Source organism: Saccopteryx leptura, chromosome 9 (genome assembly GCF_036850995.1).
Source record: "Saccopteryx leptura isolate mSacLep1 chromosome 9, mSacLep1_pri_phased_curated, whole genome shotgun sequence".
Taxonomy (NCBI): domain Eukaryota; kingdom Metazoa; phylum Chordata; class Mammalia; order Chiroptera; family Emballonuridae; genus Saccopteryx; species Saccopteryx leptura.
The window spans coordinates 3,095,430-3,117,431 of NC_089511.1; the positions used below are offsets into that span (position 1 = coordinate 3,095,430).

At 57.8% G+C, this 22,002-nt stretch overlaps 1 protein-coding gene and 1 non-coding gene across 6 annotated transcripts in view; both read right to left on the reverse strand.

The window, feature by feature from the left end:
• Positions 1-22,002, reverse strand: part of MYLK3 (myosin light chain kinase 3) — an 84,335-nt gene that overhangs the window by 27,621 nt on the left and 34,712 nt on the right. Inside the window, exon 1 of one of the 5 annotated variants that reach the window (XM_066349912.1) lies at positions 16,443-16,628. The exons of 2 other annotated variants lie outside the window; for them this stretch is intronic. In XM_066349912.1, coding sequence (XP_066206009.1) covers positions 16,443-16,460 — 18 coding nt within the window. In that variant the 5' untranslated portion in view covers positions 16,461-16,628. Of the gene's footprint in view, positions 1-641; positions 1,320-7,173; positions 7,316-16,442; positions 16,629-22,002 lie in introns of those variants that run through there. 2 more of the 5 variants (XM_066349909.1, XM_066349908.1) reach the window with 2 other exon arrangements.
• TRNAS-AGA (transfer RNA serine (anticodon AGA)) lies at positions 17,830-17,905 on the reverse strand. The gene has a single exon. It is a non-coding gene; the product is annotated as a tRNA-Ser (tRNA).

Consider the following 22,002-nt stretch of genomic DNA (forward strand, 5'->3'; position numbering starts at 1 on the left):
TAGCCTCCACACACCTCACCCTCACACACACACACACAAACTCCCCCACTGCAGCCAAACTTCCATTAGGCAGTGGGTTTGGTTATGCAACCCCCGGGAAGAGCAGTTCCCAGAAATACCACACTCCACCCCCAGGCTCCGGCTCACGCCTGGCCTGTGTCCCCCACGGTCACTGTCAACACATCTCCTCAGGCAGCTGCACACCCCGCCCACTCTGGGAGAGAGCACCAGGCTGGGGGCAGGAAGCGAGGAGGGGGTGAGGCTGGGGTTTCTGAATGGGGGCTCTCTCAGGGCACACGGACCGCTCCCCACCTGTCTCCCACAAGGGATACCAAGGAGCAAAGAAAAGTCACTGGGCGTCCAGGAAGCCAGAGGCCCTCCATGGCTAGGTGCCCTGGAACTGCCCAGGCCCACAGCCCTCACCAGGGCACGGCCTCGCCCTCTCCCCGACTGGAAACCCCCGTTTGACCTTTACGGTTCCGTCCCTCCTTCTTCCATCTACAAACAGGTCACCCAGGAGGCACAGAAAGAGGACAACAGCCCTAGCTGTCCTAACGCTGGGGACCTGGCCGGCCTTTACCAGGCCCCCAGGCTGCCCCTTGCAGGCAGAAGGAGACCGGGGCAGGGACACGGGAACCCACCTCCACGGAGCCATCGGCCAGGCTTCCTTTCCTCCAGGGGACACGCCCTTTCATGATGAAATCCACCACCTTGGAGTTCTGGAACATGGCCCCTACCAAAGCTATGGCCCTGTCCACGGCCACCACCACCTTGAACAGGGCCTCCAGTCTGGCGCCGTGCTGGACCGCATCCTGCCGCACAGCCCTCACCACCTCCAGGACCTCCGGCCACCCGGCCTGCGCGTCCCCCGGCGGGGTGGCGTCAGCCCCGGCCGGGCCCGGGGCCCTGGAGGCCTCCAGCCGGTGCAGGCCTTGCTCCAGGTGGCCCATGCCCTGGCACACGCCCTGCAGGGTCTCCGTCACGTCCTCCTGGAAGTGCAGGAGCCTGTCCACCTTCTCGTTGAGCATCGCCAGCTCTCTGTCCATGGCGGCCCGGTGGGCATCGCCCGCCGCCGGCAGTCCACGGTCCCCCGAGCTCTCCCCGGAAGCTCCGGACATCCTGGCGCGGGCTGGACAAGGGCAAGCAGTGGGGAGAGCAGAGCTCTGGCCGTCACTTGGCAAGTGCCACCCGGAAGTTCATTGTCCCCAGCGGCTGACAGCCGGGCCGCAGCACCCCCCCACGGGCATCACCTGGCGCGCCCCTGGGGCCAAGCAGGCTCTCTGAGCCTCTGCTTCTCTCTCCCTCCGCTGGGAGCCCGCAGTGCCAGGCTGGGGTTGGCCCAGACCCTTCTGCTCGCCCCTTTGACATCACGGCAGCCTCGGACATTCCTCTCTGAGAGGGTGCTGATGAGCAACTATTTAAAGAATCTGCCCACGGCAGGCAGCAGCTCCTGCAGCTGCGACTGAAGTTAGAGGAAGGGGTCCCTCAGGTAAAGGCCGGAGCTGGGCTCTGCAGGGGGCCTCCGGGACCCCACGCAGAGAGAGGCCTGGGGGCGACACACAGCTCCCAGCGGCAGGTGGGTCCCCCCACCCCCACCCCGGCCACACACACAGCTCGCTGACAGGGGAAGCCAGACCGGAAATAAACGCGGCTGTGTGCTCCGTGCTGGGGGAACAGCCGAGGCCTCTGCAGACTGAAAGCACAATGTCAATGCTCCCACTTGTCCCAGACATGTGCTCGGCTGCCTGTGGGGTGTCTGCAGGGCCCCACCACACACACACACCAGACCCTCCGTCCCTCGTCACTTGTACCTAAAAATAGAAGCAAGGAGCAACAGCCTCGGCTCCGTGCCAAGTGCCAGGCCGCAGGGCACGCTCCTCGCGGGACCCCTGCCGCTCCCACAGTGACTGCGCAACCCAGGTGCCCGGCAGGTGAGCTCTGAACTGACTCAGACGCAGACCCCGTCAGGCCCTAGAGACCCGGGGGCCCGTCTCCCGTGGTTTCCAAACGTTTCAGCCTCAAAGCTCTCGTTTCGATGGAACTCTGACTAAAGCATCACTACAGAAAGCAGACGAGAGAAAATGCTCAGTCCACGAGCGGCGGGGCCCAACGGGGTGCCACCGAGTCCCCAGGGTGCCGGGGGGCCGCTCCCTGGCCCTCGGAGGGAGGCAGGGAGCGAGTAAGCCCCGGGCTGCCTGGCACATGGTCTCCTGAGGGTAGCTCAAGGCTGGCACCAAGGAGAGGCACTTCAGTGCCCGCCCAAGCTTGCCCGTTCTGAATAAAAGCAATTAGGAGAATAATCTTGACCTGAAACCCGACATCTACAACCAGCTCTGCCCTGGCCGGACAGCTAGCTTGGCTGGTTAAGGGCATCGTCCCAAAGTGCAGAGGTTGCCAGGCCCATCCTGGTCAGGGCACATACAGGAACAGACTGATGTTCCTGTCTCTCCCTCTCTTCCTTTCTCTCTAAGATCAATAAAATAAACATTAAAAAACAAACAAAAAATAAAATAAAACCAGCTTTACATGACTTGGCTACTAAAGCCCTGGGTGCCCCGAAACGGGCACGCTTGCTGTGTAAGCGCAGCCCGACCTCAGCCCCTGCCCCCACCCTCCTCCGGGACAGCTGCCCTGAGCGGTCACACAGGCAGCCAGGCCCACGTCGGGGCCACCGTCCTGGCCATCACGGATGCAATGTCCCAGGGATGCTCCAAAGAGGGGCGTCGTACTCACTGTGACCCAGGCTGTGTTACTATGGTCTTAAAACAAACACACAAACTTTCCTTGCAAAAGCATCATGGGGAACACCGTGCCCCACAGGCTCTCGGGGGTTCTCTGTGCACCCCAGCAGGGCCTCCCGACACCGGCACCCAGCCAGGGAATCGGGGGTTCACCGTGCACCCTGGGGGGCCTCCTGACACTGGCACCTGCCAGGGAATCGGGGGTTCACCGTGCACCCTGGGGGGCCTCCTGATACCGGCACCTGCCAGGGAATCGGGGGTTCACCGTGCACCCTGGGGGGCCTCCTGATACCGGCACCCAGCTAGGGAATTGGGGGTTCACCATGCACCCTGGGGGGCCTCCTGATACCGGCACCTGCCAGGGAATCGGGGGTTCACCGTGCACCCTGGGGGGCCTCCTGATACTGGCACCTGCCAGGGAATCGGGGATTCACCATGCACCCCAGTGGGTCCTTATGATACCGGCACCTGCCAGGGAATCGGGGGTTCACCATGCACCCTGGGGGGCCTCCTGATACTGGCACCTGCCAGGGAATTGGGGGTTCACCATGCACCCCAGCGGGGTCTCCTGACACTGGCACCTGCCAGGGAATTGGGGGTTCACCATGCACCCTGGGGGGCCTCCTGATACCGGCACCCAGCCAGGGAATCGGGGGTTTACCGTGCACCCCAGTGGGTCCTTATGATACCGGCACCAGCCAGGGAATCTCTGCTCCCCTGCACTGCCCGTGACACTTCCCTGGGGAAGAGGGTGCTCTGGGTCCGCCTCTAGGAATCTCTAGCTGCATCACAGTAAAGCCCACTGCCTGTCTGACAACGGGTACCAATCATCTTTGTGGATGAAGTCCCACCAGTCCAAAGGCACATCCCCAGACCCTGGGAGAGAGCTCCCCACCACTGCAGACCACAGACCACCTCGTTAGGACCGCCGCCTTAGAGATCTTCCGGGCAACCTGCATCCAGGAGACCCTGGGAGCGTAAAGCCTGGAAGGCGTCTAGAAAGTCCAGGTGAACCCAAAGGAAACACATGTCCCAGGCGCAGGTTTGTTTCAAGTACGGACGTGCTCACGTCTCCCTGACGCAACAGGGATTGCGAAGCGGCCGGTTTGCTCAACACGTGGCTGCCGCGTCATCCCCCATTCCAGAACCACCGCCAGGCTCCTGGGGCCGGCCCGGGGCCTCCGTCCGAGGCTGGGCTGGATCTGCAGGCACACCAACGTGCCCGCGCTGGGTGTTCATAGCATCGTCTGCAGGGATGAACCCAGGAGGCTCCGGCAGGAAGTGGGGGGCTGGGCGGACCACCGGGAGACCTGCAGGAGGGGGGACGGCACCTAGGGCTCCCCAGGAAATGAGCACAGGGTGGGAAACAGAGACGATGCCCAGAAGTGAGCTCGGAGCACGCCTACCGGAAAAGTCTGCCAGGTTTTTGCGGGGAAGGAGCAGCCAGGAGGACCGGCTTGGAATCCGCTTCCTTTCTGGGCCTCCAGGAGAGAGGCGTTTGTGAGCACAGGGGTTCCCTGAGGGCTGACGCGCGGCTTCCCCCAATCTCCATCGTGTACGGGGCCCGGCCAGAGCCCGGTGGTGCCTGCCCAGAGGACAGGAGGGCCATGCAACCCCCAAGTCACGAGGACACGGAGCAGAGATGAAACCACTGAACTGGATGGACACAGGGTAGCAAATCCAGGGACACCTCCTCTTTCCTAGGCAAGGACCTGGCACCTGCCCCACTCCTGAAAAAACACCAGCTGACCTCTGTCTGCCACAGGCTGGGACCAGCACGCACTGAACCCCAAAACCCTTTGCTGGCCGGTCTGGTGACAGACCGCCTTCCCCGAGACCCCCGGTGGAGTAGGAAGGGAGCAGAAACGCAAAACTGAGGGGCCCCTTCCTCCCCCAGCTCCGCAGAGGTGGGCATGGCGAGGAGAGCCCCCGCCCCCGGAGGTCAGAGGGCTGTGCTGAAGGGACTCGGTGGTCCACGCTGTGACGGTTCTGTGTGCTGGCTCCGGGGTCCCCGATCAGCCTCTGCAGAGCCAAGCTGTCACCTCACCTCAGCCACCACCTGACACTTCTGTGCCGTACTCTGACATGGGCACAGACTAAGAAAGGATCGCCAGGCTTCCAAAGGAAGACCCCAAGATGAAAAGGGGAGCCCAAGACGAACAAGCAGAAGCATCCACTGTGGGGGAAACAGGAAGCAAGGAACAGAAGCAGGTTTTAAAAGGCTCTCCTGGGCCACAGAAAAGCATGAAGGCAGTTCCATCCAGCAGAAAAGAAAAGGGGGCCTGGCCTGGCCTGGCGCAGTGGAGAAGGTGTCGACCTGGAACGCTGAGGTCGCCGGTTCGAAACCCTGGGCTTGCCCGGTCGAGGCACATATGGGAAGCAACCACTATGAGTTGATGCTTCCCACTCCTCCCCACCCCACCCATCCTCAGAAATCAATTTCAAAAAAAAAAAAAAAATCTTTTTTAAAAAGGAAGGGGTTATGGGAAAAGAACAAACATGGGGTGAGAGACCCTGGAAACCCAAAATATGAAAGTTAAGGTTTAAAATGCAGGGATCTGAAAATAAAGTGACTATCCCAGAAAACAACTGAACGGTGAAGAGGTGCACATTCGGAGAGAGGAGCTACGGAGGGGAGACACGGTCCCGGCTGCCCACATCCTACGGGGTGGAGTCTCAGGAGAAGGAAGAAGGGTGGAGGGAAAGAAGAACTCTAGAACGTGGGGACAAAGATGACCGGTCTCCCCGGATCGTAAGAGAAAAAACAATCACACGGCAAAGGCACTGAAACGGGAAGGACATCAGACGTCTTGCCCTCCAAGCAACCAGATGCTGGAAGACGGGTTCGACGCAAAAATCTAAGATAGGGAGCATGTCCCCTTAGACATCTGAAGACACTGCACCATCCTCAGAGGACAGAATGAACAGCTTTAAGACTTGCAAAGAGGTTAAAAAAAAAAATGCATGCTCCCCTCCCTACGGAAGCGGTTTTGAGGATATGCTCCAACGAGGGACCAAACAAATACAAAACTTAGCTCCAGGAAACAGCAGCTCTGAGCTAAGGTCCGAAGTGGACGCAGGAGGACGGACCGTGCCCAGGAGGGAGGGCTTCGGGGGGGAGAAGATGGTACAGGGTATAACATAGTTAGAGGCGTGCAGTAACTGTGAAGGGCGCCCCGCCTGGCGTCAGACTGTCTGGATGGCATGCCTGCCCCTGCCAAATCCCGGGGGCGGGCGCACGGGCCAGCGCACTCAGCCCGGGGCCAGCACTTCCTGCGCTGTAACCCGAGAACAACAGTGCCCCGCTTCTCCGCGATGAGGGGACGGTTACGTGAGAAGGTTTACGAGGCACCTGGACCCGGACTTGGCGTGGTGTATGTGCTCAAATTTAGCCACCGGTGCGATGCTGGCAAATAGGGCAAAGGGGAACAAAAGAAACGAGAGACTCCCAAGAAAATGCACGTTCTCCCGGGAAGGAATGGGAGTCGGGTACATCACTGGGCTCTCCAGTGAGTGGCATCTGCATGCCGTGGGCTGTATTAGATGCCACAGCAAGGGGCACACTAAGTTAAAGCTGTGGACGGTGAGGATGGGGGAGGGAACGTGGGGGCGTGGGGCTGCATCTTCCTCTCTCAGCCCCGGGAGGCCCCGGGGACCTTACAGATCTGAGCAGGAGACCCCCGAGGCACACACCGGGAGGAGCAGCTACAGGCTGACACGACGAGACTTCAGCGTGTGGCCCGGAAACAGGAGGGGGCAGGGTTGGCAGAGGTCAAGGTCACGGCACCAGTGACCTGGGGGGAAGTGTCCTCTGGGCCCGCTACGCACCTGACACTGACCGTGCCTCTCTGCACACAGCTCCCCTCACCCGGAAAGGGGGCTCAGAGCCACAGGGCTGTCTGAGCGTCCACCTAAGGACAGCGTTCGGCACTTGGTAACACATGAAAACAGCAGCGACCAGAACTCACCCCTCCCCACCACCGCCCTGCCCCCGCGGATGGCACTGGCACGGGCTGTCACCTCAGTGCAGTGGGGGCCGGAAGAGGGCCACCTCCCCGCCTCACCCAGCTGCCCGCCCACCACCCCGCCGGCCACCATTCTTAGCAGAGGAGCGTTTAACCGTGCAGCCGTGTCCTCCCTCACGCTGAGCCAACTCCGAGCGAAACCCCAGATGAGCCTGAACCCCAGCACCCTCATGGGGTCCAGAGCCAAGTACCCTGAGGTCAGCTCTGCTCGGCCTCCTGTGCCCACAACATCCTGCAAGTGCTGGGGAGGGCCCAGGCCGACGTCCCTGGCTGGACACAGCAACCAAAGCTTCCTGCGGAACCCAGTCCGGGGAGCAATTGTCACCCAGGCTCCCTCAGTCCCGTGACCCTAACAATTGTGTCTCAGGCTCCCACTTCAAAGCAGGCCGGCCAGAAGCTGCCCTTACCGCAAATATCTGGGTGTAACCCGACGCCCGCTGCCGGCCCCTGGCGCTGGGGCTGCGCTGTGCCAGAGGGGGGCACAGCGTCATCCTGCCCCTGCCGCGCAGCTCTGCCAAGCACCGCTCCGTGTTTACCCTGCCTGGAGATGCCCCGCCGCCCGCCCAGGGCTGGGAATGAGGTGGGCCGGCCGGCCAGGGCGATTTCTCTAGAACTCCGGCAGCTGCGATAAGCCTGGCATGTCCCCTTATCGCTGACCCTGTCCCCGGCCCCCAGGCGATCAGAGGCTTCACTTGGTTATCTGCTCTGCTGGGCCCTATCTGCTCCCGGGGGGCCTACTTCCTGCATCACTTAGCGGAGTGTCCCGCTGGGAAATGGGGGGGAGGGGGGGACCTGAGTGTTGAGCTGACCTGAGTCCCAACCCCAGGGGCCACTGCAGGGGCCCAGGTGGTGCTGGTGCACCGGGCATCCGTGCTGCGGGCCAGCGGGCGGCTCTCCTGGGCAGGCCAGAGGGAGGCCCGAGACTGTCCTCACGGGGACTTGGAGGAGGAGGGAGGGTGACTTATCCCCAGGCCGAGGGTGCAGCTATGGCCTCTGCCAGTAAATCCTGAGGAAGCGGTGAAGATGAACAGCACCCCCAAAAAGAGGGGCACGCTGCAGTGAGGGACGAGGGTGACCACGACTTCTGCTGAGCGAGATGGCAACTTCGACTCCGTGTCTGTCCTCGGGGAGGCCTCCTGGCCAGGTCTCCCCGAGTGCCCAGGAGAGGCCAGGCCCCCCCCACACACGCACACACACCTCCCTCACTGTGGGACCCCAGCTCACCTGGCCTAGCCAACGGGAACCGGAGGAGGGCCCGCAGCCCAGGGAAGGCAGCTCCCTTCCTCAGCCTGGCTGCCCTCAGACCCTGGGAAAGCGCCTCAGGACCGCTTGACTTAAACCCCAGACGGACAGCCCTACAGGTGCACTGCTCTGATCATCCCCGCTATGGAGGGGAAGTCCAGCCACTGGACTTGGGCTGCTCACTCAAGGCCACGGTCAGAACGTGCTGGGAGCCAGGATCCCAACGCCGTGTTGAAAAACTCACCTCGTTCTGCCGACCTGAGATGGGGGCGACCTCAGAGACCATAAGGCTCAACTCCCTCTAGGCGGAGACTCTGAAGCCCAGAGTGGGGAAGGGACTTGACGAAGGTCACATGGTGAGTCACGGCAAAGACAGGGCCATAGAGCGAGACTGCTGCCCTCAGAAGGCCCATGAAACGCCCCACCCTGCTGTGTGCTTGAGATGGGGGTGTGTGTCTGTGTGTGTGCATCTCAGCGTGCACATATGGGCGAGTGTGCATGCATGCGCCCCCAAGACACAATCCTGGCTGCTTCTCCTTTCACAGTAGAGTGTCCACAGCCTGTCTCCTCCACCCTGGCTGCTTCTCCTTTCATAGAAGTGTCCACAGCCTGTCTCCTCCATCCTGGCTGCTTCTCCTTTCATAGAAGTGTCCACAGCCTGTCTCCTCCATCCTGGCTGCTTCTCCTTTCATAGAAGTGTCCACAGCCTGTCTCCTCCATCCTGGCTGCTTCTCCTTTCATAGAAGAGTGTCCACAGCCTGTCTCCTCCATCCTGGCTGCTTCTCCTTTCACAGAAGAGTGTCCACAGCCTGTCTCCTCCATCCAGGCTGCTTCTCCTTTCACAGAAGAGTATCCACAGCCTGTCTCCTCCAGCCTGGCTGCTTCTCCTTTCACAGAGGAGTGTCCACAGCCTGTCTCCTCCATCCTGGCTGCTTCTCCTTTCATAGAAGTGTCCACAGCCTGTCTCCTCCACCCTGGCTGCTTCTCCTTTCACAGAAGAGTGTCCACAGCCTGTCTCCTCCACCCTGGCTGCTTCTCCTTTCATAGAAGAGTGTCCACAGCCTGTCTCCTCCATCCAGGCTGCTTCTCCTTTCACAGAGGAGTGTCCACAGCCTGTCTCCTCCATCCTGGCTGCTTCTCCTTTCACAGAAGAGTGTCCACAGCCTGTCTCCTCCAGCCTGGCTGCTTCTCCTTTCACAGAGGAGTGTCCACAGCCTGTCTCCTCCATCCTGGCTGCTTCTCCTTTCACAGAGGAGTGTCCACAGCCTGTCTCCTCCATCCTGGCTGCTTCTCCTTTCACAGAAGAGTGTCCACAGCCTGTCTCCTCCAGCCTGGCTGCTTCTCCTTTCACAGAGGAGTGTCCACAGCCTGTCTCCTCCATCCTGGCTCCTTCTCCTTTCACAGAAGAGTGTCCACAGCCTGTCTCCTCCAGCCTGGTTGCTTCTCCTTTCATAGAAGTGTCCACAGCCTGTCTCCTCCATCCTGGCTGCTTCTCCTTTCATAGAAGTGTCCACAGCCTGTCTCCTCCACCCTGGCTGCTTCTCCTTTCACAGAAGAGTGTCCACAGCCTGTCTCCTCCACCCTGGCTGCTTCTCCTTTCATAGAAGAGTGTCCACAGCCTGTCTCCTCCATCCAGGCTGCTTCTCCTTTCACAGAGGAGTGTCCACAGCCTGTCTCCTCCATCCTGGCTGCTTCTCCTTTCACAGAAGAGTGTCCACAGCCTGTCTCCTCCAGCCTGGCTGCTTCTCCTTTCACAGAGGAGTGTCCACAGCCTGTCTCCTCCATCCTGGCTGCTTCTCCTTTCACAGAGGAGTGTCCACAGCCTGTCTCCTCCATCCTGGCTGCTTCTCCTTTCACAGAAGAGTGTCCACAGCCTGTCTCCTCCAGCCTGGCTGCTTCTCCTTTCACAGAGGAGTGTCCACAGCCTGTCTCCTCCATCCTGGCTGCTTCTCCTTTCACAGAGGAGTGTCCACAGCCTGTCTCCTCCACCCTGGCTGCTTCTCCTTTCATAGAAGTGTCCACAGCCTGTCTCCTCCATCCTGGCTGCTTCTCCTTTCACAGAAGAGTGTCCACAGCCTGTCTCCTCCAGCCTGGCTGCTTCTCCTCTCATAGAAGTGTCCACAGCCTGTCTCCTCCAGCCTGGCTGCTTCTCCTTTCACAGAAGAGTGTCCACAGCCTGTCTCCTCCATCCTGGCTGCTTCTCCTTTCATAGAAGAGTGTCCACAGCCTGTCTCCTCCATCCTGGCTCCTTCTCCTTTCACAGAAGAGTGTCCACAGCCTGTCTCCTCCAGCCTGGTTGCTTCTCCTTTCATAGAAGTGTCCACAGCCTGTCTCCTCCATCCTGGCTCCTTCTCCTTTCATAGAAGAGTGTCCACAGCCTGTCTCCTCCACCCTGGCTGCTTCTCCTTTCACAGAAGAGTGTCCACAGCCTGTCTCCTCCAGCCTGGCTGCTTCTCCTTTCACAGAAGTGTCCACAGCCTGTCTCCTCCACCCTGGCTGCTTCTCCTTTCATAGAAGAGTGTCCACAGCCTGTCTCCTCCATCCTGGCTGCTTCTCCTTTCACAGAAGAGTGTCCACAGCCTGTCTCCTCCACCCTGGCTGCTTCTCCTTTCACAGAAGAGTGTCCACAGCCTGTCTCCTCCATCCTGGCTGCTTCTCCTTTCATAGAAGAGTGTCCACAGCCTGTCTCCTCCATCCTGGCTCCTTCTCCTTTCACAGAAGAGTGTCCACAGCCTGTCTCCTCCAGCCTGGTTGCTTCTCCTTTCATAGAAGTGTCCACAGCCTGTCTCCTCCATCCTGGCTCCTTCTCCTTTCATAGAAGAGTGTCCACAGCCTGTCTCCTCCACCCTGGCTGCTTCTCCTTTCACAGAAGAGTGTCCACAGCCTGTCTCCTCCAGCCTGGCTGCTTCTCCTTTCACAGAAGTGTCCACAGCCTGTCTCCTCCACCCTGGCTGCTTCTCCTTTCACAGAAGAGTGTCCACAGCCTGTCTCCTCCATCCTGGCTGCTTCTCCTTTCACAGAAGAGTGTCCACAGCCTGTCTCCTCCACCCTGGCTGCTTCTCCTTTCACAGAAGAGTGTCCACAGCCTGTCTCCTCCAGCCTGGCTGCTTCTCCTTTCACAGAAGTGTCCACAGCCTGTCTCCTCCACCCTGGCTGCTTCTCCTTTCATAGAAGAGTGTCCACAGCCTGTCTCCTCCATCCTGGCTGCTTCTCCTTTCACAGAAGAGTGTCCACAGCCTGTCTCCTCCAGCCTGGCTGCTTCTCCTTTCATAGAAGAGTGTCCACAGCCTGTCTCCTCCATCCTGGCTGCTTCTCCTTTCACAGAGGAGTGTCCACAGCCTGTCTCCTCCATCCTGGCTGCTTCTCCTTTCACAGAAGAGTGTCCACAGCCTGTCTCCTCCATCCTGGCTCCTTCTCCTTTCACAGAAGTGTCCACAGCCTGTCTCCTCCATCCTGGCTGCTTCTCCTTTCACAGAGGAGTGTCCACAGCCCGTCTCCTCCATCCTGGCTGCTTCTCCTTTCACAGAGGAGTGTCCACAGCCTGTCTCCTCCATCCTGGCTGCTTCTCCTTTCACAGAAGAGTGTCCACAGCCTGTCTCCTCCATCCTGGCTGCTTCTCCTCTCATAGAAGAGTGTCCACAGCCTGTCTCCTCCATCCTGGCTGCTTCTCCTTTCACAGAGGAGTGTCCACAGCCCGTCTCCTCCATCCTGGCTGCTTCTCCTTTCACAGAGGAGTGTCCACAGCCTGTCTCCTCCATCCTGGCTCCTTCTCCTTTCACAGAAGTGTCCACAGCCTGTCTCCTCCAGCCCCCGAGGCAGATAACGGAACAGCAGCCGCAGCCCTGGCAGTGTGAGCCCAGAACCACACTTAGGAATGAACCGGCGGCACGCTCGTCTCTGAGAAACTGCGAGGGAGACGGCAGCGTGTGTGAACCCAGCCTGGGACTGGGGGACTCTGCTGGCTCCGGGGTGGCCGCGGGTTTGCTCCCAGACCTCCCTCTCTGCCACGGTCAGCATTCCTACCCCTGGTGGAAGATGATGTTTCCTCAATCCCTTCTCCACATACTTAGAACCGTTCCCAGCCTAAGCCAGGTCGGTTGAGATCAGCCTGAAAATACTAAAGAAGAAAGAAAAAAGCCTGACCAGGCGGTGGCACAGTGGATAGAGTGTTGGACTTGGGATACAGAGGACCCAGGTTTGAAACCCTGAGGTTGCCAGCTTGAGCGCAGGCTCATCTGGTTTGAGCAAGGGGTCACTCGGTCTGCTGTAGCCCCCTGGTCAAGGCATGTATGAGAAAGCAATCAATGAGCAACTAAGGAGCCACAAGGAGGAAGTGATGCTTCTCATCTCTCTCCCTTCCTGTCTGTCCTGCTGTCTCTGTCACAAAAAAAGAAAGAAAGAAAGAAAGAAAGAAAGAAAGAAAGAAAGAAAGAAAGAAAGAAAGAAAGAAAAACACACCCTCAGGAGCCAAACACAGACATCCAGACATCCAACCAGCCATCCCTCCACCCTCTCAGTAAGCCTTACTAGGAAATAATACAAGCACTGATATTAGTGAGCACTTCTGTGTCCGGCTCTGCGCTCCATCTCTACATAAATCGCCTCTGCCCCCCACAGCAACCTAAGGAGAGGACTACTATCCCATTTCACAGACGAGTAAACTGAGGCTCAGAGACGACGAAGCCACTTCCCAAAGTCGGGAGTGCGACGCTACACAGAAATGCCGGCAGCGGCCCTGGCCGGTTGGCTCAGCGGTAGAGCGTCGGCCTGGCGTGCGGGAGATCCGGGTTTGATTCCCGGCCAGGGCACATAGGAGAAGCGCCCATCTGCTTCTCCACCCCCCCCCTCCTTCCTCTCTGTCTCTCTCTTCCCCTCCCGCAGCCAAGGCTCCATTGGAGCAAAGATGGCCCGGGCGCTGGGGATGGCTCCTTGGCCTCTGCCCCAGGCGCTAGAGTGGCTCTGGTCGCGGCAGAGCATCGCCCCCTGGTGGGCAGAGCGTCGCCCCTGGTGGGCGTGCCGGGTGGATCCCCGTCGGGCGCATGCGGGAGTCTATCTGACTGTCTCTCCCCGTTTCCAGCTTCAGAAAAAAAAATACAAAAAAAAATACAAAAAAAAAAGAAATGCTGGCAGCCGGACCCCAGAGGCCGCTCATGGCTGAACAGGCTGGAGTTAGGACAGTCCTGTCCAGAGCCCCACTGTGTGTCTGGGGGCCGCGTTTGACGAAGGCCAACTTGGAGACACAGATTCTATCTGCAGGTTGAAACCAGGTCAGCCAGGTTCAAGCCAACACTGTGTCATCCACCCTCCCGCCTGCTCGCACAGGTAAGGTGTCCCTGCAGAGTGCCTGGACCCGGGCTCACGCTTACGCCCACTGAGGTGGCCGGTGACGACCCCCGTTTTAGAGATGGGGCTCACCGTGAGCCAGGGCAGAGCGGGGCCTTGGGCCTGCTCCCCCCCCACATCACACTGGGATCCCAACTCACCTGGCCTGGCCGGTGGGACCCAGACGGGGTTTCCGATGTCAGCTCCTCTGCAGAACCTGACTCTGCTCAGACCCTGTGGAAAGCACTGCAGCTGCAAATACGATTTAAACCCCCAACTGTGCTGACTCTCAGGGGCTCAGACCTCTACCTGAGCCACGGGAAACTCGGATGGTCAGGGCAGGAGCGAGGTTAAAACACACTGGGAGGGCCTGACCTGTGGTGGCGCAGTGGATAAAGTGTCAACCTGGAACATTGAGGTCACCGGTTCGAAACCCTGGGCTTGCCTGGTCAAGGCACATATGGGAGTTGATGCTTCCAGCTCCCCCCCCTTCTTGTTCTCTCCTGCTTTCTCTCTGTCTCCCCTCCTCTGAAATGAATAAATAAAAACTTAAAGAAAAACACACACTGGGAAACGGGAACCTGCAATCGTCACCAACTGCCGGGCACAGAGAATGTGGGTGGCGTGGGGCAAAACTGTGCCATGCACCAGCTCCCAGCCCGCCGGGGTCTGATCAGAGGGCTTCCCTCTCCTCTGCTCCAATGCTCCCCCCTCCCCGAGCCTGGTCTCAGGTGTTTCTGAGGTCACATCTGAAGAACCTGTTGGTAGGACCTGAGGCTGGGGAGAGTCTGTGACTGAGCTGGGGAGTGAAGAGCCAAGACTGGGGCAAGAGAGGGGGAGAGAGAGACAGGCGCAGGGTCTGGTGCGGCCCTGAGATGTGTGAGAGTCGGGGAGAGAGGAGGGAGGGTTTGCAGACTGCGGCAGGACAGAGCAATCCTCGGAGCAGAGTAGGAACAGCATGGTGGCTGGGCGTCCATGGCCCCCAAGGCTTGGCAGGAGCCCAGTCACCTGGTTTCAACTAATTCAGAATGAGGAGGGAGGCCTGACCTGTGGTGGCGCAGTGGATCAAGTGTCAACCTGGAACACTGAGGTCGCCGGTTCAAAACCCTGGGCTTGCCTGGTCAAGGCACATATGGGAGTTGATGCTTGCTGCTCCTCCCCTCTTTTCTCTCTCTCTCTCTCTCTCTGTCTCTCTCTCTCTCTCTTCTCTAAAATGAATAAATAAATAAAAATAATTCAGAATGAGGAGGGAGGTGAAGAGAATTGAAGAAACCTTTTGGCTCCTGACCTGTGGCGGCGCAGTGGAGAGCACGTCGACCTGGGATGCTGAGGATGAAGCTTTGAAACCCCAGACCTGCCCGATCAAAGCACATACAAGAAGCAGCTACTATGAGTTGATGCTTCCTGCCCCCCCACCTCTCTCTCTCTCTCTCTCTCTCTCTCTCTCTCTCTCCTCTCTAAAAACCAATAAATAAAATCTAAAAGAAGGAAAACATTTTGGCAAAGAGGGAGGACTTCCTGGAGGAAATGGTACTTGAGCTGAGCGTAGGGATGGGTGACACCTGGGGCCAAGGCAGGGGCAGTTCTAGTCAAGGCACAGTTAACAGAGTTCTATCTGGAGCCTGGCAAAGACTGGCCTCAGGCCCATGGAGGATCCACAGACTCCGGATGGGTCAGCAGGCAGGACCCTTCAGGGAGTGGGCCAGGAAACTCAGCAATCCTACAGCAAGTCTGTAGGTGGAAAGCAACAGGGGGAAACTGGTGTTTAAGAGCGGATGAAATGACTGCCCCGGCTGTCAAGGGCGCTGACTCACAGGGAACACAGAGCCCCTCCCGCCGGATGCCGGAGACGGTCCCGCTCTGAGTCATGCAGGTGCACACCGGTCTGCTGTGTTCAACTCAACAGCGGCCAGGTCGGGGCACTGTGTACGTATGTGAGTACAGCCTCATCTGAGTGGTGTCGGAGGGAAGAAAAGGAGGGTGCACCTGCCGGCAGGGTACAAACAGCCTGGGCAGCATGAGACCATCCTCCACACGGAAGCTAAAACCAGCAAGTGTTTACCAGTCCTGGGGAGTGTGCTGTTGCCAAAACACAGGGGCGCTAAGGAAGCAGGACATCTGAGAGACCCACTCTCGGAGAGTCCTTTCAGAGTGCTCACGGCAGCGCCAGGCCCCCAACCCACACCTCTCCCGCACACAGCAGAAGTGGGGACCCCCCGCCCCGGCCCCCTGGCGGGCCAGACCCGAACATTCGCAACATTCTTTCCAGACCCACAGGTGAAGACCTCACCCCCAAAGCAGGTCGTGAAACAGCCAGTACCTACCACAGAATACCATGTTTGTTTAAAATATACACAGACGCCAGTATGGCTGGTTCTGCACCAGAGAACGGCAGCTGATCTGTAGTTTCTGTACTTCGTTTACATAATTTTTTTTAATGTATATTAACTGCCGTATTACACAAGAGTTTCTCTACCAGTCACCACTCACTGGACCCACAGGAATTCCTCCAGGCAGATAACACGCACGGGAGAGAGGCCGACTGACCCAGCGCGGAGCGACAGGCTCCTTCGGGACCCCGGCTGACAGAAAACATGGCTCAGCCTTCGCAGGAGGTCTGAGGTCCAGCGCTCAGACTTAAACGAACAGAACACAGGCACACACCACAGCCTCGGGGCTCCGCGGCCAAAGCCAACCCCAGGGGTGGGGGGAGAACAATCCCTCTTCACGCTTTGTTTTTAAAATAGGTTTTGCTGCCCTGTCCAACCTGCAAACCGCTCTGCGGACTGAAGGCGCGACGCGCAGACGACACGCGGGGTTGGCTGGGGACGCTTTTCAGAGCGAAGCCGGCCACCCTGCCTCAGCCTTCCCCAGGGACTCCAGCTCCTGCACGACGAACCACGGCAGGAAGGCTGGAAACAGTCCTCAGGTCTGAATTCCACGTGCATTTCCCCCAAACACGCCCAGAACCCCAATCACATCCGTGCACTGAAAAGTGTCCGTCGTCACCGCTGGTTGGTTTTGACCAGACTCTCACACTGTGCCCAGAGGGTCCACATGCCCCTCAGGCACATGAACACACACACACAGGACACTGACCAGATGCACTTACATACCACCTTCTATCCATGGGTCCCTACGGTCCGTCAGGAATCGCTTCATAAATCCCCAGTGAGAGGTGTAAATGTCGCCACCTCCATCTTATCCACAGACCGAGACACAGATACGGGGGTGGGCGGGGCAGAGGCTCGTGGACAGTTACAGTTACAATCCAAGACAGAAACCCATGCACGCTGCCCTCGGCTCTTCCTTCCTCCCTTTCTCCAGGGACCGGCCCCCTGGCCCTGGTTTTAAATCCTGCATGCAGACCATTGTCTCCCTGGTGATGGAGATGGCATTCTATTTCCTGCCCTGAAGCTGGCCCGGGGCCCTGGCCACACCACATTTAGCTACAAGTGCATCAGCCCTGCGTGAGTGGGAACAGCTTGGCTGCTTGGAAACCCTAAGTGGCGTGTGTCAGCTGGCCAGGGCCGCCAAGAGCCACTCCGGGCCATGCTGCTAACTCTGCCACCACTAGCCAGAGCGACGAGGCGGTGACGTCCCTGGGAGCCCAGCGAACAAATGGGAGCAGTTCAAAGGCAAGCTCCCCGGCCCGAGCCGGCGCCAGCTCAGCTGCAGGGAGAAGCGGTCGTCACGCCTCTGCTTCCCTTCTCCCCAGCTCAGTGTGCTCTTTCCCAGGGAAGTAACTGCTAAAACTGGGTGTATATCCTTGACTACTGCGGACAGATCTTCATATCTGTGTCTGTCTGGTTATCAGGTGTCTGCCTTTTTAATTTAGAAAGGATTGACTTTTTACACGTTGTTTTGTGAACTTGAACTTGGCCGTGCACCTCGGATGACCTTTCACGGTAGATGCAGGGCCGTCATTCCGTCCCCCCTGGTGGACAGCTCAGTTTGCAGTTTTTCTAACAAGGCAAAATCTACTCCTTTTCTGTTTCACTGACCCCGAGCATGTGATCCACCCAAACTGAGAAAGCCTCGTCCTACCTGTCAGGAACCTCAGGGGGTTCAACTTAGAAACCTAAGAGCAAGTGGATTAGAAACGCTGGCTTCCCTGCACAGTGCACACGCCTCTGTATTTGCAATTTTTATAAGGAGCATGTTTTTATGTTACTTGTATATTGCTTAAACAATAAAAAGAAAAAATTTTTTTTTGTATTTCTCTGAAGTTGGAAACGGGGAGGCAGTCAGACAGACTCCCACATGCGCCCGACCGGGATCCACCCGGCATGCCCACCAGGGGGCAATGCTCTGCCCATCTGGGGCATCGCTCTGTTGCAACCGGAGCCATTCTAACGCCTGAGGCAGAGGCCAAGGAGCCATCCTCAGTGCCCGGGACAACTTTGCTCCAATGGAGCCCTGGCTGCGGGAGGGGAAGAGAGAGACAGAGAGGAAGGAGAGGGGGAGGGGTGGAGAAGCAGATGGGTGCTTCTCCTGTGTGCCCTGGCCGGGAATCGAACCCGGGACTCCTTCACTCTAGGCTGACGCTCTACCACTGAGCCAACCAGCCAAGGCCCATTTACAGTTCTTTTGCTAGAAACACTACCTGTGGGATCACCACCAGCAAATGAATGTTGTTCTTGTAACCCCCAGCGATGGAAGCAGACCTGCCCCCCCCCTGCTTTGACTCTGCTCGCAGGGAGGAGAGGTTCAGGAAGGACCGAGGCCACGCCCGGAGGAGACTGGGGAGTGACGTCGAGCGGGGTGAGAAGTGCAAGCGTATCTGGCAGCCAGGAAGTTGCTGGGCAAGAGTCAACAGATCAGGACACCTGAGAGAGCAGGACTAGTTCTGAGGGTGCAGAGGGCTGTCACCCAGCTGGAGGGAGCCGGGCAGATGGCAGCTCAGCTGTCCCACCTGCTTTGCTCCGCCACCCACGTAAGCACCCCCAGCGCCTCACACGTGCCCAGCAAGTACGGGCAGCTGGCACCGGCCTTCACGCAACAACAAACAAGTCCCCGCCAGCCCTTTTCTGAAGACACTCCTCGGTCCACATTGGTGAACTGAACATTTAGCCATCGACTTGAGGTCTCACAGTGAAGTTCTCACTCTGGCAATCCGGTGGCCTCCGCCTAAACACTGAGTCCCCAGTCACCTCCCCCACCTCCCGTCCACAGCACCCAGTGAGAACTGTCACTGGGAGGCGGACCTTCTCTCTTAAATAAGGACAGACGAGCAAAGACCAAGACATGAACAGTTCCGGCCTGGCCTGTGTGGGAGCGGTGGATAAAGTAACAACCTGGAATGCTGAGGTCACTGATTTGAAACCCCGTCAAGGCATATACAAGCAACCACTACGAGTTGATGCTTCCAGCTCCTCCCTGGGCCCTTTTCTCCTCTCTCTAAAACCAATCAATCAAAATTTAAAAAAAAGAAAACCTTGCTCAGAGATTTAGTATCCGCAGCCATCCCTATCTTTGCATCACTCATTCCCAAGGGAGCCCTGCTGGAAGCCCCTGGACCTACCAGCGCAAGACTGGGGCAGTGTACCCAGGAAGGGGACCTGGTGGCCAGAAAAATGACAAAGGACTGCCACTTTGCGGATGTGGCCTGATCACACCAAGAAGGCCAGGACCACAGGGGCTCTGTCCCTCTGTCACTGCGCTCTGGGGACAGCCCGTCTGAGTCTCTGGGAGAAATGCTGGCGGCAGGGAGTACGGAGAGCGGGGGTCCCCAAACTTTTTACACAGGGGGCCAGTTCACTGTCCCTCAGACCGTTGGAGGGCCGGACTATAAAAAAACTATGAACAAATCCCTAAGCACACTGCACATATCTTATTTTAAAGTAAAAAAACAAAACAGGAACAAATACGATATTTAAAATAAAGAACAAGTAAATTTAAATCAACAAACTGACCAGTATTTCAATGGGAACTATGGGCCTACTTTTGGCTAATGAGATGGTCAGTGTCTGGTTCCATATTTGTCAATGCTAACCCTAACAAGTGATATGACGCGCTTCCGGAGCCCTGACACGTGCGTCCCGCATTGCTGCGCTTTGTGGTGCCACCACATACAGCACACAGGATGCATCCTGTGCTCTCTCACTGACCACCAATGAAAGAGGTGCTCCTTCCGGAAGTGCGGCGGGGGCCGGATAAACGGCCTCAGGGGGCCACATGTGGCCCGCGGGCCGTAGTTTGGGGACCCCTGATGGAGAGCCTTTCAGGTCCTCACGGTGGCCCGCCCTCTCTGGGTCCAGTCATTCAAGCGCTGACAGTGGCCCCCAGCTCCCCAGGACTCAGCTCACGTTTCCCGGTCTCGTTTACAAGGACTTCGGGGCTTTTTCACGTGTCCTGAGTGAGTACCTGGCTAGTAAGCATTCTGAGTGCCCGCCCCTAACACAGTCCACGTCAACAGCTGTGTCTGCACCACGGGGTTCTGGTCATGACAGGCTGACATAAGAGTCGATTTCTGATCAACCTGAAACAACTGGGTTTTCCACCCTAGAAAGGTGAAAACTGGTCTGGTGAGTGAGAGGGTCTAGACCAGGGGTCCCCAAACTTTTTACACAGGGGGCCAGTTCACTGTCCCTCAGACCGTTGGAGGGCCGGACTATAAAAAAAACTATGAACAAATCCCTAAGCACACTGCACATATCTTATTTTAAAGTAAAAAAAAAATGGGAACAAATACAATATTTAAAATAAAGAACAAGTAAATTTAAATCAACAAACGGACCAGTATTTCAATGGGAACTATGGGCCTGCTTTTGGCTAATGAGATGGTCAATGTCCAGTTCCATATTTGTCACTGCTAGCCGTAATAGGTGATATGACGCGCTTCCGGAGCCGTGATGCGTGCATCCCATGTCACCGGAAGTAGTACTGTACGTGAGCCATGCTGCGCTTTGTGGCGCCGCCACATACAGTACTCTCGGAGCACAGGATGAGGATGGATCCTGTGCTCCTCTCACTGACCACCAATGAAAGAGGTGCCCCTATCGGAGGTGCAGCGGGGGCCGGATAAATGGCCTCAGGGGGCCGCATGTGGCCCGCAGGCCGTAGTTTGGGGACCCCTGGTCTAGACTCTTCTAGACCCTGTCTAGACCCTCTAGAGACTGTCTTTAGGCTCCAAGCTAGAGAAAAGGGCCATGAACTCCCATAAACTGGAAAGTACACAGTTAAACTTGACCTGTGGGGGTGCAGTGGACAGAGCGTTGACCCAGAATGCTGAGGTTGCTGGTTTGAAACCCCCAGGTAGCTGGCTTGAGCGCGGGCTCACTGGCTTGGGTGTGGGGTCATTGTCTTGAGCATGGGATCAACGGGTCGATCCAAGGTCACCGGCTGGAGCAAGGGGTCACTGATTCGAATTGAGCCCAAGGTCCAGTCAAGGTACATACGGGAAGCAAGCAATGCACAACTAGAGTGAAGCAACTATGGCCTGACCTGTGGTGGCACAATGGATAAAGCGTTGACCTGGAATGCTGAGGTCACCGGTTCAAAACCCTGGGCTTGCCTGGGCAAGGCCCATATGGGAGTTGATGCTTCTTGCTCCTCCCCCTTTCTCTCTCTCTCTCTCTCTCTCTCACTCTTACTCTTTCTCCTTTCTAAAATGAATAAATAAATAAATAAAGTGAAGCAACTATGGGTTGATGTTTCTACCTCTTTTTCTCTCCCAAACCTGAATCTCTCTCTCACACACAAAAAAGTATAGGGTTAAAAAAGCCACAAATGATGAAATAAAAGACACAAGGGCTCAAAAGTATGTTTTTCAAGAACCAAGAACTACAATGTAAGCAAAAGCAGATTCAATGAAACTTTCAAACGTTAAATGAAGATGCAGCTTCGGGCAACAGTCCAGGCCCTGAGCCAAAAGGTGAGGGCAAGGTAAGAACTCTCAGGAGGGAGAGCTACGAAGTGTGACCACAACAAAGCACACCACACGCCGCAGGACCTGCGGGAGTTTCCCGTTAAAACCTGTCGACTGTGGGGAGTAGAACGGACCTGAAGGGTACGGGACCCTAGCAGAAGGAGTAAAAGTGGGAGCAGGCTGGATATATTGATCTGGGCCCACTAAGCCAGTATTTTGAATTCAGTTTCTTATTCAAGGGGGTGACAGGGCATCTGATAGTTTGGCCGGTCAGTCAGCTGCCCCGTGACTCCACCAAACGCCGCTGCAGCTTGCCTGGATGTGTGATGAAGCACAGCCTTCCTGTCCTCTCCGGGCCGTCTGCTCCCCTCTCTCATCAGCTCTAACTTAGGAAGCGCTCCTCATAGTGGGTTCTGCACACAGGATGTAAGTTACAGGGTCAGTGAGAATGAAGAGGAGCCAGCACAGGGCGGGCCCTGTGGGGGGAGCCCCTCCCCCGGAAGCCCCCCCCCCCAAGCACGGTTGGTCTGGCTGTGTGCAGGGCGGCTGTGCAGTCAGAGGGGAGGGAGGTGTGCTGTCTCTCCTCTGCGGGGAGCAAGGGGGCCGGAGCAGAAGGGCGGCAAGACAAGGGGAGACGCTGCCCCGTGTGTCGCCCGCCCGGCCACGGCCTGCCCCGTGTGTCGCCTGCCCGGCCACGGCTGCCCCGTGTGTTGCCCGCCCGGCCACGGCCTGCCCCGTGTGTCGCCCGCCCGGCCACGGCCTGCCCCGTGTGTCGCCCGCCCGGCCACGGCCTGCCCCGTGT